This window comes from Podarcis cretensis (genome assembly GCF_951804945.1).
Source record: "Podarcis cretensis genome assembly, chromosome: 16".
Classification (NCBI taxonomy): Eukaryota; Metazoa; Chordata; class Lepidosauria; order Squamata; family Lacertidae; genus Podarcis; species Podarcis cretensis.
In genome coordinates this window covers 34,777,513-34,793,976 of record NC_137186.1, presented here as the reverse complement: position 1 = coordinate 34,793,976, position 16,464 = coordinate 34,777,513, and the positions used below count along the sequence as shown (strand labels likewise).

The 16,464-nt window shown below is 44.2% G+C and overlaps 1 protein-coding gene across 2 annotated transcripts in view; it reads right to left on the bottom strand.

The window, feature by feature from the left end:
• Nucleotides 1–16,464, bottom strand: part of GALNT9 (polypeptide N-acetylgalactosaminyltransferase 9) — a 198,831-nt gene that overhangs the window by 117,565 nt on the left and 64,802 nt on the right. Inside the window, exons 3-4 of one of the 2 annotated variants that reach the window (XM_079956769.1) lie at nt 4,747–4,913; nt 1,677–1,851 (exon numbers count right to left, since the gene is read on the bottom strand). In XM_079956769.1, coding sequence (XP_079812895.1) covers nt 1,677–1,851; nt 4,747–4,913 — 342 coding nt within the window. Of the gene's footprint in view, nt 1–1,660; nt 1,852–4,746; nt 4,914–16,464 lie in introns of those variants that run through there. The other variant, XM_079956770.1, reaches the window with a different exon arrangement.

Below are 16,464 nucleotides of genomic sequence, written 5' to 3'. Positions count from 1 at the left end.
AATGGCCCAAAATCTTTTGATTGAAAATTAATTCTCTGGAGGAATCTGGACAACAGTGTTTGAAATGGCAGCATTTTTTTGCGGGTGAGTGGGGGGGGGGAGGTAAGGGCCTCCCCAGCCTCATAATGACTATTTCTGAGTATTCAACCAGTTAGATTCTTTTCAACTTCATTGGCGCTCCCTGCAGGGACATTAATGTGACTTGAAGTAAATGGTTGGTTGGAGGCACACTGAAGCTTTCCTCCTTCAGACTCCAAAGCTAAATACTCTTGTCTACTCATTTTGTCTTATATATCTGTCTTTTAAGGATGAGTGGGCTTCCCCCTCCTCCCTGTCACCATTCCAGTGCCATTCCCAGGTTTGCTCTCCCATCTCTCCCAGTTTAACTTTGTGAATGTCTCAATTTGATTCCAGACTTCCTCAGTTCAGGATTAGAACTCCCATCATCCTTGACCATTGGCCATGCTGGCTGGGGCTGATGGGGAGGAGTAGCCAAAACATCTGGAGGGCACTAGGTCAGGGAAATAAGCAGTAGCCCCTTTCCTGCATTCATCTATGCACAGGTTTAATACCAGGGAGAAGCATTCATAGAATTGCAGAGCTGGAAGGGAACCTAAGGATCATCTAGTCCCCAGCAATGCAGGAATATGCAGTTGTCACATACGGTGGAACCTTGGTACTCGAACAGCTTGGCTTCTGAACAAATCGGCTCCTGAACCCAGAAGTAAGTGTTCCAGTTTGCAAGCATTTTTCAGAAGCCGAATGTCCAACGCGGCTTCCGCTTGAGTGCAGGAAGCTCTTGCAGCCAATCAGAAGCCACGCCTTAGTTTTTTAATGGTTTTAGGAGTTGAATGGACTCCCAGAATGGAATATGTTTGAGAACCAAGGTACCACTGTATGGGGATCGAACCTGCAACCTTGACATTGTTAGCACCACATCTAACCAACTGAACTATCAGAAGCAGGACTGTGTCAACTGACCACACCTCCTGATGTGCACAAGAGCCCTCTCTCCTGTTATTTCTTGCTACTGGTATTTAGAAGCATTGTGGTGGCACAACATAGCCATTGTGGCTAGTTGCAGAGTGACCCAGGCTGTGTTGGGTTAAACCAACAGGAAGGAAGGAAGGAAACTTGGGACTCTGTGGAATGTGCAGTTCAAGCCTAAGTTTCAGTAATTGGAATGAAGTTGTCATGAGACAGAGTTTTAGCAGTCTGCAGACAGCATTTCAAACTCCACCACCATCACAGGCATGGTAATAAAAGTGTCTCAGCAACATCTCAAGGTCTTTTATCGATTGCCAGTTAAAGCAGCCATCCTTTTAGCTTTTTACCAATTGCCCGATTCAAGCATCCATTCTATCACAAAGCACAACCTTGAAGCTTACACCTGAGATACATTAACTGTTAATATTTAATACTTAACTTAGCTAGCCTACAATCCTTGTCCTAGATGAGTGAAGGACGAATGCGTTGCCACTGGTGGATTAGGAGAGAATTCTCTTTCTCTGATAACCTTTCCTATGACCCAGCTACATTAGTAAAAAAAAACACAGCACTTCGAATACAGAATACGGGCTTCAGATTTTTCTCAGTTTTCATGGCTTAGCATCCCCGCCCCAACTTGTCCATTATGCCATCTCCCCTGCCCATGTCCTACCTATCATAGACCTTACCAGCCGGTGTTGAACTCGACGTGAGCATCAAAAAACCCAACCACTGGTGATGTTGCTGCCTTCCAACCTTGGATTCTGGCTCGGATCAGCCCTTCTCGTTTGTTATTACGAACTATTTTCACCAGCCCTGGGTATCTCTTGTGGACATACTGGTCCAAATTAAACTTCAGCTCAACTGTAAAAACAAAGAGACAAGGAGATTTGGGAGTTGAGAAGCACATTCTGTTTCATTTCAACAGAATCTCATTTAACTCGGAGTAAACATTTCTGAAGCTGAAGGCTCCGATACTTTGGCCACCACATGAGAAGAGAAGACTCCCTGGAAAAGACCCTGATGTTGGGTAAGATTGAGGGCACAAGGAGAAGGGGATGACAGAGGATGAGATGGTTGGACAGTGTTCTCAAAGCTACCAACATGAGTTTGACCAAACTGCAGGAGGCAGTGGAAGACAGGAGTGCCTGGCGTGCTCTGGTCCATGGGGTCACGAAGAGTCGGACATGACTAAACGACTAAACAACAACAACAACAATGCATTTCTATGTACACCAATTCATGCATTTTGTGCACACTTTTCCTGAGCGATATGCAATTCTGTAGACATTATACTTGGTTGCAGAATTGCATTGCAAAATTTAGACAAAGGGTAAATTTCAAAGGGTGGTCATGTATCGGTTCTGGTGTTGTTCCATAAATTACGAATCTGGCAGGTTCACCTTTATATGCGAATTGAACCCTATCGGCAATTTCTTTGCTTTACCTGGATCTATTTCCCCTCCTTTCCCTGGCCCTCTTACTCCAGACAAGTTCCAAAAGAGTGGATTGTATGTGATTTGTACTTAAATGTGAGCCACTGGTGTAACCTTTCTGATCAATTCACGCTAATTAAAAGAGTAATTCGCTGGCTTCCCCCCCCTTCCTTTTGAGCCAAAGGGACGCAGGTGGCGCTGTGGGTTAAAGCCTCAGCGCCTAGGGCTTGCCGATCGAAAGGTCGGCGGTTCGAATCCCTGTGGCGGGGTGCGCTCCCGCTGCTCGGTCCCAGCGCCTGCCAACCTAGCAGTTCGAAAGCACCTCCGGGTGCAAGTAGATAAATAGGGACCGCTTACCAGCAGGAAGGTAAACGGCGTTTCCGTGTGCGGCTCTGGCTCTGGCTCTGGCTCTGGCTCTGGCCAGAGCAGCGATGTCACGCTGGCCACGTGACCCGGAAGTGTCTCCGGACAGCGCTGGCCCCTGGCCTCTTAAGTGAGATGGGCGCACAACCCCAGAGTCTGTCAAGACTGGCCCGTACGGGCAGGGGTACCTTTACCTTTACCTTTCCAGGATTGCATGAATGCCAGCAGCACTAGTAATAATGAGGTAACGTCTTAGAGCCAATTAAGTGAAAATGAATCAGGAAAGCCCATTAGGCTTGATAAAGGCCAGAAAGAAATAAAGCAGGTGACTTTTTTTAAAAAAAAAAAAACCTCTTCAGAGCCAAGCAAAGAAAAGAAAAGACAAACCATGTGACTTTGTGCTAAAGAATATGCAGCTTGTTGTTGCTTTTGACATGTTATACGTTTCTCCCTCATTAGGGATGACAGAGGACGAGATGGTTGGACAGTGTTCTCAAAGCTACCAACGTGAGTTTGACCAAACTGCAGGAGGCAGTGGAAGACAGGAGTGCCTGGTGTGCTCTGGTCCATGGGGTCATGAAGAGTCGGACACGACTAAATGACTAAACGACTAAACAACAACAACAGCAACAGCAACAAACATTTCTGAAGACCTGAATGAGAACAATTCAATCATGCCAAATTACTCAGTACTTAGCACCTTCTGTCTGCCCCACCATTTAAAAATTACTTCAGAAACAGAGGGTAGTATTCAATGATTGTGCTACCTGGAGTAGACACATTGAAATTAATGGACTTGATTCACTTAAGTTCATTAATTTCAGTGGGTCTATTCTGAATAGGATTTAGTTGGATAGTGCATTGGGGTTACTCTATTTTATTGTGCATTTGCTATGTTAGGTAGCCAAAAATGAAATGGATTGGGCCATTTGAATATTATTATTAATTATTATTGGTATTACTATTCCAGATCATGAGAAATAATGAGTTTCTGCTCATTAAATTGTAATAAGTTGGTCACACTGACCAAAGCTTAAGAAAGATTCACTTGGGAAGAGCCATAACTCAGTGGTAGGACATCTGACTTCGAATACAGAAGGTCACGTGTTCAATTCCCAGCATTTCCATGTAGGGCTGGAAAAGACCCCTGCTGGAAACTGGTCAGTATAGTTGTTACTGAGCTAGATAGACCAGTAGTCTGACTCAGTACAAGGCCATTTCCTATGTTTCTAAGCTTAAAGCGCACCCCACAGTAAATATACATATTGCACCCCAAGATTGGATCACAAGTTCTCCTTCAGCGGAAACAATACCTCTATATCTTCATTCTTTTTGGTGTCCATACCTGCCGCCTCCATTGAAGCAGAATAAGCACAAGTTTAGCACTAATTTCCATGTTATTTGCAATTGGATTCTTTTTTTTCCCCTGGAAGCAAATGACACAGAAATCAGCACTAAACTTCTGCCATATTTCTTTTTTATGTCATGTGAAAGCACAAATATAATTAGGAACTTGACAGTTAGGGCAACGTTGGGGAGAACAGGATCAGTTGTGGTGCGAATGCAGTGCAGAACCCATATGTTTGCAGGGAAAGGTCTGTGGCTCATGGGAAGCTGCCATTGGTCCATCTAGTCCAGCGTTGTTTACACGGTCTGGCAGCAGTTCTCAAGGGTTTCAGATAAGAGTTTTAGTCTTGCTTGAAGATACCAGAATTTGAACACGGGACCTTTTGTATACACTCTGCCACTAAGCTGTGGCATTGCACAGCACACAATTAGCACATTATTTCCCCATAGTGGAAAAACAAGCTGCTAATAAGTATATATGAATAATTTTTCCTCAACAGCTTTTTCCCCATTATGGACAATCCAAACATGCGTATTAGTAAGAAACAGAAAACAAACACAAACAAACAAAGAAAGAAACAAAAACAAACAAACAGGTGTTTTGAATATTCACCATTGTCACTGTTGTCATCCACCAATATAATCTCCTTGAGCAAGTGGGATGGGGTGTGATTCACAACACTGTGTACTGAGCGCAAGATGACAGATAGAGCCTCATTTACAAAAATAAAGACCACTGAGATCTGGGGCAGGTCATCGGGATAGGACATCTGTTTGCACCTGGAGAGAATAAAAACAAAGACTAAGATGCACCGAGCATTTAAAAAACAACAACAAAAACCACACCTTAGCTTTCATTAAGCTTTTCTCCATTTAAATGGAGGGATCCAATTTTATTTATTTATAAAAACATTTGCATACTGTTATGTCATAAAAACAATATCAAGTGGTTTACACCATGGGTCGGCAATTTAAGGCCCGCGGGCCAGATCAGGCCCAACTGCCTTCTGGATCTGGCCCGCGGACGGTCCGGGAATCGCTGTGTGGATCATCCATGCGCATGTTCTTCCCCTCTCCGACCCTGGGCTTTATTGGTGCCAGCAGCAGCAGCAGCGCTCGAGCGGCCACCATTTTAAGCAGCCCCTCTCTAGAGCCCTTTCACACGACGCTCATCATCCCTCTGCCGCTGCCGCCAGCCCTTCCTGCTTGCAAGACACAGGTAAGCAGCCACAGGGGCTCGTGATGCTTTTGTATCATTTTTTCTTCTTCTTCAAAATATAGTCCGGCCCCCCACAAGGTCTGAGGGACAGTGGATCGGCCCCCTGCTGAAAAAGTTTGCTGACCCCTGGTTTACACCACCGGAATATAAAAATGTGCAATAAAAACAATTACAGAAAGTTAAGAGCAGACATCTATTAACCACCGTGGAAGGGTGCATTCTTAATTGTCTGCATGGCCCTGGCAGAATAGAGAAGTATTCAGCAGGCATTTAAACTGTATGGGGAGCAACCCTACTAGAAAAGCTAAGCAGCAAACTGAAATTAGCACAGAGACAAACAGAAGAGGATGTCTTCACCCTGGTGTGTCTCCCCTTTATTCCATATGCATTCCAACAAGACAATGACCTAAACCCCCATCATATATACAAATTGACCCAACAACCACCCCCAAGCAAAACTCACTGCAATCAACTGAACGCAACCAACCATGCTCTGGGCTCTCCATCCTCTTGCACCACCAATATTAATGAATAAATTAATAAAGGAAGGAAGAACCTGTCCATGTGATGCTGACACTGAAACTCTGCACATACACTATGCCAAATAATAAAAGATCATTATCTCCCCCTTCTCTCTCCCTACAGTGTCTCACACTGAATGTAACTGACCTATAGAAAGGACTCTGTGAATTGAAAACAGAGACGTTATATGTACCTTTGTTACGCATGAAAATATTTCAACAAAAACATTTTTTTTTAAAAAAAAGTTGGCACAGAAGGCACCTGCTGAATGTCTATTGACAGAGTGTTGCATAGGACTGGGGTGATGACACTATAGACACAGTTTCTTATTGTTGTCAATAAGAGCATCTCCAAGTTGGAGAACAATTAGCAATGCTCCTGCAAATTATCTTAGTCATCAATCTGAGATTTAAGGGTTTAAGGAGCCCCTGAGGGACCCTGGACATAAGTCGTTCAGGGCTTTGTAATTTTTTGGAAATGGTTCACCCATATGCACTGGTCACTTATCTCCGCTCCATCTTGTGTGTATAGGATCACCAGGGATGCTTCTTTTTCTGGGTGATGGGGGGCTAGTCTGTGGCCTCCTAGGTATTAGGGACATGGGTGGCACTGTGGTCTAAACAACTGAGCCTCTTGGGCTTGCCGATCAGAAGGTTGGCGGTTCAAATCCCCACGATGGCGTGAGGTCCCATTGCTCTGTCCTAGCTCCTGCCAACCTAGCAGTGCATGCCAGTGCAAGTAGATAAATAGGTACCACTGTGGCGGGAAGGTAAACAGCATTTCCGTGTGCTCTGGTTTCCGTCACGGTGTTCCATTGCACCAGAAGTGGTTTAGTCATGCTAGTCACATGACCAGGAAAGCTGTCTGTGAACAAACACCAGCTCCCTCGGCCTGAAGCGAGATGAGCGCTGTAACCCCATTGTCACCTTTGACTAGACTTAACTGTCCAGGCATCCTTTACCTTTAACTTTACTCCAAGGTGTTACTCAACAATGAAAAACTGAAATATCATCTCACTCCTTATGCACCCAATTGACCACTGCGCTCTGCAGGCAAGGACCTCCTACATCTTATAAAGAAGTCAGTTCCTCACAATACAGAAATTGTGTCATTACTGTGGTGGAATTCCCTCCCATTAAATATTAGGCAGGTGCCATCTCACTTGTCTTTTTGGTGCCTAATTTAGAGACTTTTCCCGTTCAACAAATGGAGTTCTCTCTCAGTTTGCATCTGTATTTGAATTGTTTAAAATATTTTTTAATAGTTTTAATTTAATTTAATTGGCTGCCTCCTTTGAGAAGTAGAGTGAGATATAGATTTAATTATTTGATTAATTAATAAGTCCCATAAGCTCCAGCCAGCATGGGCAATAGCCAGCGATGATGGGAGCTATAGTATGAAACTACCTGGAGAGCAACAGGTTAGCCCCCCCCCATCCTATTTGAAGCAGGATATGCATTTTCCCCCAGCCACTACAATTGTGATAATGGCTGAGTATTACTCTGGGCACTGTCTAAACATTTTTGGATATTCAAACCATGCAGGAACCTGAGAATTAACCCCAGCTGCAGCAGGTATCAACCCACAGTTCAGTCTGCTGCAGAGCACCTTACAATGAAAGTGAAATGCCAACTCTCTCCTTTGCATAGAAATTAATGTTAAAAATAACCAACATGCTCTCACAGGCAGATCCAGGGTCCAATTACCATAGCAATTACGAGGCCTGTTCTCTAAAATACAGCTAATGATACCACAGGAAATGACTTTCCTTGCTCTTGTCAAACTCGATGACCTCCTGGCTCATCACTTCAACGTAATGATCATACTTTTTTTAACCGTTAGCCATTTATCTCTGGGGGTGGGGGTGGGGGTTATAGGGCGTGCCTGGCTACCAGATAACCCCTGGTGATACGTGATGGAGAGGGTGAAAGTGCTGGAGCAATCCATTTTCTGGCCCAGTCCGAGGTGTATTGTATCAAAAGGTTGGTGGAAGCTATCACCCACACCAATGTCCTTGTGACAGTTTAAAGTCCTGTGGGCAACCTACCTCTCAGTGGGGCAGCACATTAGAGCAAATGGGGCAGTGCCCCATCAACCTCAGTCTGCCCTCAGCCAGCCCCCACTTGCCTGCCTTCTTACTTACAACTCGACCGGGGAGTGTGCATATGTCAGCTTCCTCCTCTGTAGAACTCAGCAGGGTGAAGGATGGGCAGAAGAAGAGTTTGGAATTGATATTCCACTTTATCACTACCCTAAGGAGTCTCAAAGTGGCTAACATTCTCCTTTCCCTTCCTCCCCCACAACAAACACTCTGTGAGGTGAGTGAGGCTGAGAGACTTCAAAGAAGTGTGACTAGCCCAAGGTCACCCAGCAGCTGCATGTGGAGGAGCGGAGACTTGAACCCGGTTCCCCAGATTATAAGTCCACTCTTAACCACTACACCACACTGGCTCTCTAGAAGTTGTTGGCTCCACCTATCATTGACTCTGGAGCCACCTACTGTTGGCGTCCCCACCTTCCACCCTACCAGTCCCAATGGGCTACTGCTGGCTATGTACTAAGAAGGTCCACTGCGCATTATTAGCCTGCTAAAACATATTCCAGTGCTTTATAAAAAATAAACCTTGATGAGAGTGGGAGTGAGGGCAGAATTAGGAATGGTTCCTAAACACTATTCACTGTGTGTTTGATTTGATTTGTGAGTCACCTTCTGCAATCATACCTCTCAGCAACTTACAGTTTAAAATAATGAGCAATACACACACACACACACTGTAGCCCAAAAGTAGGTGTGGTGCTTTAGAATCCACTTTGTTTGTTCTTGACTCAAATTCCGATCATTCAAAATATCAGAAACGAAAAACAATCATGTATGTATCTATGTACAGTGGTACCTCCGGTTAAGAACTGAATTCGTTCTGGAGGTCCGTTCTTAACCTGAAACTTTTCTTAACCTGAGGTACCACTTTAGCTAATGGGGCCTCCTGCTGCCACCATGCGAATTCTGTTCTCATCCTGAAGCAAAGTTCTTAACCTGAGGTACCACTGTATGTATGTATGTATGTATGTATGTATGTATGTATGGAAAGTATATCCACTTTTGGGCCACCCTGTATAAGAGCTGCATTCAAACAAGGTTTATTCAGAGTAAAGACCCTAAAATTAATGGGCCTAAGTTAGTTCCCTGTCAATTTCAACAATTATACTCCGAGTACAACGAAGGTTGAATGTAATCCATTATATAATAAAAAATACATAATATCAACAAAGAAGAAGAAGAGGAGGAGGAGGAGCAGCAGGAGGAGCCATCTGGATCAGGCCAATGGCCCTTAAAGTTTAGCATTCTGTTCTCACAGTGACCAACAAGATGCGTTTGGGAAGCCCACAGTCAGGATTTGAGCAAAAGAGCACTCTCCCCTCTCAATGGATTCCAGCAATTGATACCCAGCAACTGATATTCAGTATTGCCTAAGATCCAGGACAAAAGCGCCGCCTTTCGGAAATTTCCCCCAAACGTCAATTCTGCCTTTGAAATCCTAAACATATGGCAGCCGTAGAGTAATCATGCCCAGGATTGCACTGTTTAACTTTAGCACTATTCAGATACTAAAATGTTCAACCTGTTGAAGGGTCGTGTGTACTAACCTCACCCCAATATATTCTTGCAACCATCTTTGGCCTTCCCGCATTCAGCAGGAAGGTTGGGTCAGGGGATTCTAATGGAGAAGGGCCATGGCTCAGTGGTAGAGCATCTTGCTTTATGTGCAGAAGGTCCCAGGTTCGCTCCCTGGCATCTCCAGGTAGGATGGGGAGAGAACTCTGTCTGAAATTCTGGAGAGCTGCTGTCAGTCAGTGTGGACAATGCTGAGCTAAGTGGAACAACAGTCTGATTCTATATAAGGCAGTTTCCTCTGCATATTTAGTTGAAGCTTCCTGAGTCTTGGGAACCCTGAATGATCAGGAATTTGCTGCATAGTTTTCAAAAACTCCACTGCTTTTCCACTCATTCTCCCATACTTATTGTACCACCTGTATCTGTGATCCTAGCTACTACATGGGGTGATGTTTCAGAGCAGGGATAAGGAATGTCTGGTCCAGAGGGCAAATTCAGCCTTTAGGTGCCTGCTATTTTCACTAACATATACATATTTTTGTGCAGACCTTAGCCTAGTAAAGGTAAAGGGACTCCTGACCATTAGGTCCAGTCGTGACCGACTCTGGGGTTGCGGTGCTCATCTCGCTTTATTGGCCGAGGGAGCCGGCGTACAGCTTCCGGGTCATGTGGCCAGCATGACTAAGCCACTTCTGGCGAACCAGAGCAGCGCACGGAAATGCCATTTGCCTTCCCGCTGGAGCGGTACCTATTTATCTACTTGCACTTTGACGTGCTTTCGAACTGCTAGGTTGGCAGGAGCAGGGACCGAGTAACGGGAGCTCACCCCGTCATGGGGATTCGAACCACTGACCTTCTGATCAGCAAGTCCTAGGCTCTGTGGTTTAACCCACAGCGCCACCCGCGTCCCTAGACTTTAGCCTACCATAATGTATTTTTGTATGGGACGCAGGTGGCGCTGTGGGTTAAAGCCTCAGCGCCTAGGGCTTGCCGATCGAAAGGTCGGCGGTTCGAATCCCTGCGGCGGGGTGCGCTCCCGCTGCTCGGTCCCAGCGCCTGCCAACCTAGCAGTTCGAAAGCACCTCCGGGTGCAAGTAGATAAATAGGGACCGCTTACCAGCGGGAAGGTAAACGGCGTTTCCGTGTGCGGCTCTGGCTCTGGCTCTGGCTCTGGCCAGAGCAGCGATGTCACGCTGGCCACGTGACCCGGAAGTGTCTCCGGACAGCGCTGGCCCCTGGCCTCTTAAGTGAGATGGGCGCACAACCCCAGAGTCTGTCAAGACTGGCCCGTACGGGCAGGGGTACCTTTACCTTTACCTTTAATGTATTTTTGTACACATTACTTTGCTGGAGAGCTGCACCGCAGAATTCAGAAACGTGTGAATTTTGAAGGCAGACTGTGTTTCGGTTTTTGTACAGTGCACATTAGGGCAGTTCTCATTGAAATGCAAAGTGAATCAAATTTGTCCCCCATCTCTGGTGAGGGCAAGATTCAAATCCTTGGTCTCTGATCCTACCCCCTACCCCCCACCCCAGACAAAAAGGCACTTGCTGACTGCAGAATCGATAAGTTCTTTGGCTGCTGGATCTTGCAGGCAACCCTTCTGTTCTCCATTTGTTTCCTAATAAACCTAATTAGAATTTGGTTCTTGCTTCTGGGGAAAATGCTAATGACTATATTATGTGGCCTTTCCCCCTACCAAGTAATGAACCCTTTCCCTCCCCGATCCTACTGGGGGGGGGGCGCACACTAAAGAAGCAAAATAACAAACTGGCATGATGAAGCACTAATGAGGCAAGATGCACTGGGTTGATGTGAAGAGGAAGGAAGGGAACACATCTCCTTGGAAGCGAGCAGTGGTTAAGGAAAAGTAAGGACACGAAGGCTGCCTACAATCTCCTGGATGAACTTTCAGTGTACCTGCTGTGCTAGAGCAAGAAGGATTTGGGGGAAAAATGTTCCATCCATGCAGTAAGTTAAGAGAGAGAAGGAGAAGGAGAAGGAGAAGGAGAAGGAGAAGGAGAAGAAACAAGTTCTCCTGGGAAATGGACCGAGCATCTGGTAAAATGGACAATATGGGCCATTGGCCTGATTCAGCAGGCTCTCCTCATGTTCTTTTGTTCTAAGCAGAGAGAACTACTAGCCAGGATGGGTCTCTCCTGTTGGAAGCAGTATGACCCTGATACCGGTTGCTGGGAATAGACTCCCATCAGCCCCAGCCAACATGGCCAATGGTCAGGAATGATGGGAGCTGTAACCCAGCAACATCTAGAGGACCAAAGGTTCCCCATCCCTGCCCTACAGCTGTGTTGGTGCAGGAGCCTCAGAATTCAGCCCCATTGTGAAATGTGTAGTAGACATACACACACCAAACTCAGCTTAAAAATGGGGAGGGGCAGAAGAAAACCCAACACTAGGCCCAAGGCAATTCTCTTACCAACCCACATATCAAATAGAACAAATTTCAGCAGCTGCCCCAATCAGAATTAGGGGTGTGGGGTTCGGCCACTTTTGGTTTTATTTCAGCCTTAAATCAACTTCTCCACATTTTCACATTTTAATAAAAGCCCTCATGAAATTTCAACATTTACTGTGAATTTCTCTTACCCTCATGAAATTTCAACATTTACTGTGAATTTCTCTTAATATATATCTGTTTGCATGTGATTTGTAAGGCTTAACGTAATGCATTTGTATACTTTGTTCCTATGAATACATGCTTAATTCTGCACTTTACCACAGAATATGTACTTTTGTACACATTCCTTGGCTGAAGAATTGCCTTTCAAAATCCAGAGAAGTGCATGTTTTAAGGGGTGGATGTATTTCAGTTTCTCTATGTGACAGAATGTGTGGATTAGGTCGGTTCACCTTTAAATGCAAACTAAATTTATCTCCCATATCCTCAGTGAGACTATGAACTGAGAACTTCTGGAAGATGCAATTCCTAGGTAATAAATTTAAAAATAAAATAAAAATGGGCCTTTGGCTCAGAATAGACCTGTTGCTGCCCCAGTTCACCACTGAGGGAAATGAAAGCCTTCTCAAGGCTCTACATTGGCTGATGGTGAATCGCCATAGATCTGGTGATGAGGTGCCAACATTTGTTCCTTTAGTGTTTGGATCCCTGCACTAACAATACACTCAAGCCAATACACTCAAGTGTTGCTGCAGGAGTCTTCCGTAAATGGAACCTCAACTTCTTTTTTCACAGAAAAGCTGCATGTCTGACCAGAAATCACAAGCAACTTCCTTCCTCTGCTTTGCTTTATCATGACACCCTTGCAAAGATCTCCATTGAGTGCACCAATAATCCACTGTATGGCTACATTCACACCCAGTCTTTAACGCACTATGATACCACTTTAAACAACCACGGCTTCCCTCAAAGAATTATGGGAGCTGTAGTTTGTTAAGAGTGCTGAGAGTCCTCAGGAGACTCCTATCCTGGAGCTACAATTCTCACAGTTTCCTTTGAAGAGGGATTGATTGTTAAACCATTCTGAGAATTGTAGCTCCATGAGTGGAATGAGAGTTTTCTAGTGACTCTCAGCACCCTTAGCCAAATTGCAATTCCCAGGATTCTTTGGGGGAAGCCATGATTGTATAAAGTGGAATCATAGCACTTTAAATGTATGGTATGAATATGGCTCTTGTCTCCTTTGACTCAAATGCCTCCTGTTTCCTATATGACACTCCTGTGAGGATCATATCATGTTGTTGCAATGGAGGCAGTTGTAGGAAGGGGAGAAGCCAATGGAATGGACTAACTTAGCTCTACCTCTGATGCAGAGCCGATACAGTGGGCCTCACTATCTCCCCTCTCCTTCTGCCGCATCGATTACTACATTACAGTATAATTGGTTTTTGTTTATTGGCTTTGTGATATGCTTTAATACCTTAGGGTTGGTCTGGTAAGCAATATTATAAGGAACATGCATTGTGCCATATAGAATGTTGATGTTCTTAAACAAGGAACCTCTCCTCACTTTGGGTGATTTGAGTGCTGGAAAAAAATTCCATTAGGGATTTCATTAAGGCTCTCTTGTCAGGAGCTCATGCAGCAATGTGTTAGGGAGAGCAGGAGCTGGGGAAAGAATTCAATTATTTGCCACTCTTGACTTCCCCTAACTGGCTTCTACTCTGTAAAAGTAGCTTAAGAGCCCTTGACAAGCAGTTTCCGTTTTAATGGTCTCTTGCATATTTCACAGGGGACTATCTTCAATCTGTGATCAAATCTAGCGCTGCAGAATTGGGGCATCTGCCTAGCCCAGCCTTTCCCATACTGGTGCTTTCCAGACATTTTGAACCCACTCAGCCAGTGCCAGCTAGTTCCAGTCACTGGGTGTTCATTTGGAAAGGCAGGAGGACCAACAGTAGGTGGAGCCAGATTCAGTAACAGGCAGTCACCCCCTGACTAGTTGTAAGTAACAAGGCAGGCAGTTGGGGACTAGCTGGGGGCAGTCTGTGTGTGCATGTGCATGTGTGTGTACACATACACAGTGCTTTTTAAAAAAAAAATGTTGAGGGGTACTCTCATTTTCCTACTCATATTGAAATACTGCCCCTCAATGAGGTCAAACTTAGATTCACAAAATGCTTAGGGGTATGTGTACCCCTGCATCCCCCAGAAAAAGCTATCTATCATCTATCATCTATCTATCTATCATCTATCTATCTATCATCTATCATCTATCTCTATCTATCTACTATCTATCTATATCTATCTATCTATCAATCATCTATCTATCTATCATCTATCATCTATCTATCTATCTATCTATCTATCATCTATCTAATCTATCTATCATATCTATCTATCTATCTATCATCTATCTATCTATCACCTAGCTATCTAGCTATCTATATCTATCATCTATCTATCATCTATCTACACACACACACACATTTCAAAATACAATCGGAGAAAAAAGAGAAAAAGACAGAAAAACCACAAACAATAATACTGTACATTTCAATCATTTCATCAAATAATTTCTTTTGCTCAACTTCCCTTCCAACCTTCCATAGTTTCCTTCCATTGCATATTCTGCTTTTCCTAATCATTCTTACCTCCAAATTTTCCTCATTACAATTTCAAACTACTAAGCTTACTGCAGACCAGATAGTGTTTTAACATTCTTACAATTGTTTTTTTTTAATAATCTACAAATAATTTCCAGTCCTCTTTAAATGTTGTCACTTTTTGTTCTCTCATTTTACTCATCAAACTTGCTAATTCTATATACTCCATCAGTTTCATCTGCCACTCCTCCTTTGCAGGCACTGCATCCTCTCGCCATTTCTCGCAGACTGAGGTTTAGGGGCCAGTGCCCCATTGGGGCTGCTTAACCAGCCTCCACTAGCTCCAGCTAAATTTCCAGCTTTTGCAAGTTAGTTACTGGAGCTTTCAGGGGAGAACAAAAGCCTTACCTGTCGCCAACAAAACTAAACAAACAAGAAAGCGGACTGAACAGAATTACCCCCTAGTCTTTGCTTGTTCAGCTGATGCTGTTACAGTGTGAAGAAATTAATATTTTAGGTGCCTTGATGTTCAGGAGTTATGTATAATTTACTCCTCAGGTTGCTCCCTCTTGCTAAGCTGAATAGTTCAAGGAAAGCTGAGGCCAAGTCTTATAGGAAAGGAATCCAATGCATAGCAAACCACCTAGTTGTACTGTAGATGTGTTTTTCAGAAGTTGTTAGTGTAGAATTTGTATCAGCATGGCTAACAGTAGTCCAAAACATATGTAGGGTAAAAGGTTAGGAAAAGCTGGACATTTAGAACTCTTAGAACCCCTTTATGCTGTGATTCCTGCATTTCTTGAACTAGATGTCTCTTTTGTTCCCTTCCAACTCTACAATTCTATGAACACCTGTTTTGAAATTGGCTTCCAGTTGGCTTCCAGGACCACATTAAGGGATTCACTCTAGTGTTTGCTGAAATGACTGGTGCTGATGTGTGCTCCTCCATATTCCAGTAGCTCTGACCTCTAGCTCTTAGTGGACTGCAGAAAAGAATAATTATGTGTCACCCTCCAGACCTATCTTGGAGGAGACACATGGATTGCAGGGTCTGGGTCAGTTCATATGGCGAGAGGTGGTCCTTGAGGTATTGTGGCCCTGAGTTGTTTAGGGCTTTACAGGTGAAAACCAGCACTTTGAATCAGGCCCAGAAATTAATTGGTAGCCAGTGCAGTCGGACCAGGATCAGTGTAATATGCTCAAGCAGTCTAGCCCCATGAGCAACCTGGCCACCAAATTCTACAGCAGCTGAAGTTTCCGAACTGTTTTCACTACATCAATTAAATATACACTTTTTTAAAGGCAACGTGCTGCTGCCTGCCTGCTCCCACATTATGATTCCCAAACGGAAATTCAAAACGACGTGTGAACCAACAGAGAACTTTTGAAAGAAGCATTTCTTTTTTCTTTTCCTAATGCATAGAAGAAGCTTCAAATCAGTGACCCAGGTAGGATCTGAGTGGCAAATCACATCTGGAAGGTATTTCTTAAAACTGTGAGTTAGGGCTGCTATCTTTGAAGTAAAGCTAAGATTCAAAAAAAAGCACCTTCAAACCAGTTGTAGTAGTTAAAATTGCAGTGTATTGGCGTTGTCTTAAGCTGGCCAGCAGAGAGATGCCTTGCTGAATGTAAACACGCCACAGCCTGCTTTTAAATTTGGTATCAGCAATTGCTGGTTTCAAGTACCGCAGTGCTGAAACCTATCTTACAATTTCTCAAAAAAGGTGTATTCCTTGCTGAAATGGCTTCGATTCTTCTTCACACTCTCATGGACTTTTAGAACGTATTCAGAATTTTAGTGGGTGAAGCAAATCTTGCTTTCTGGTTGTGAGGTGGTTTTGGGTGTTGTGTGTACGTTTCCATTTCTATTCAGCCAGGGTGTCTAATCTGTGGCATACCCTCCAACATTTATCTGATGAAAATAGGGACGTCTTAAGGAAAAGCAGGACAT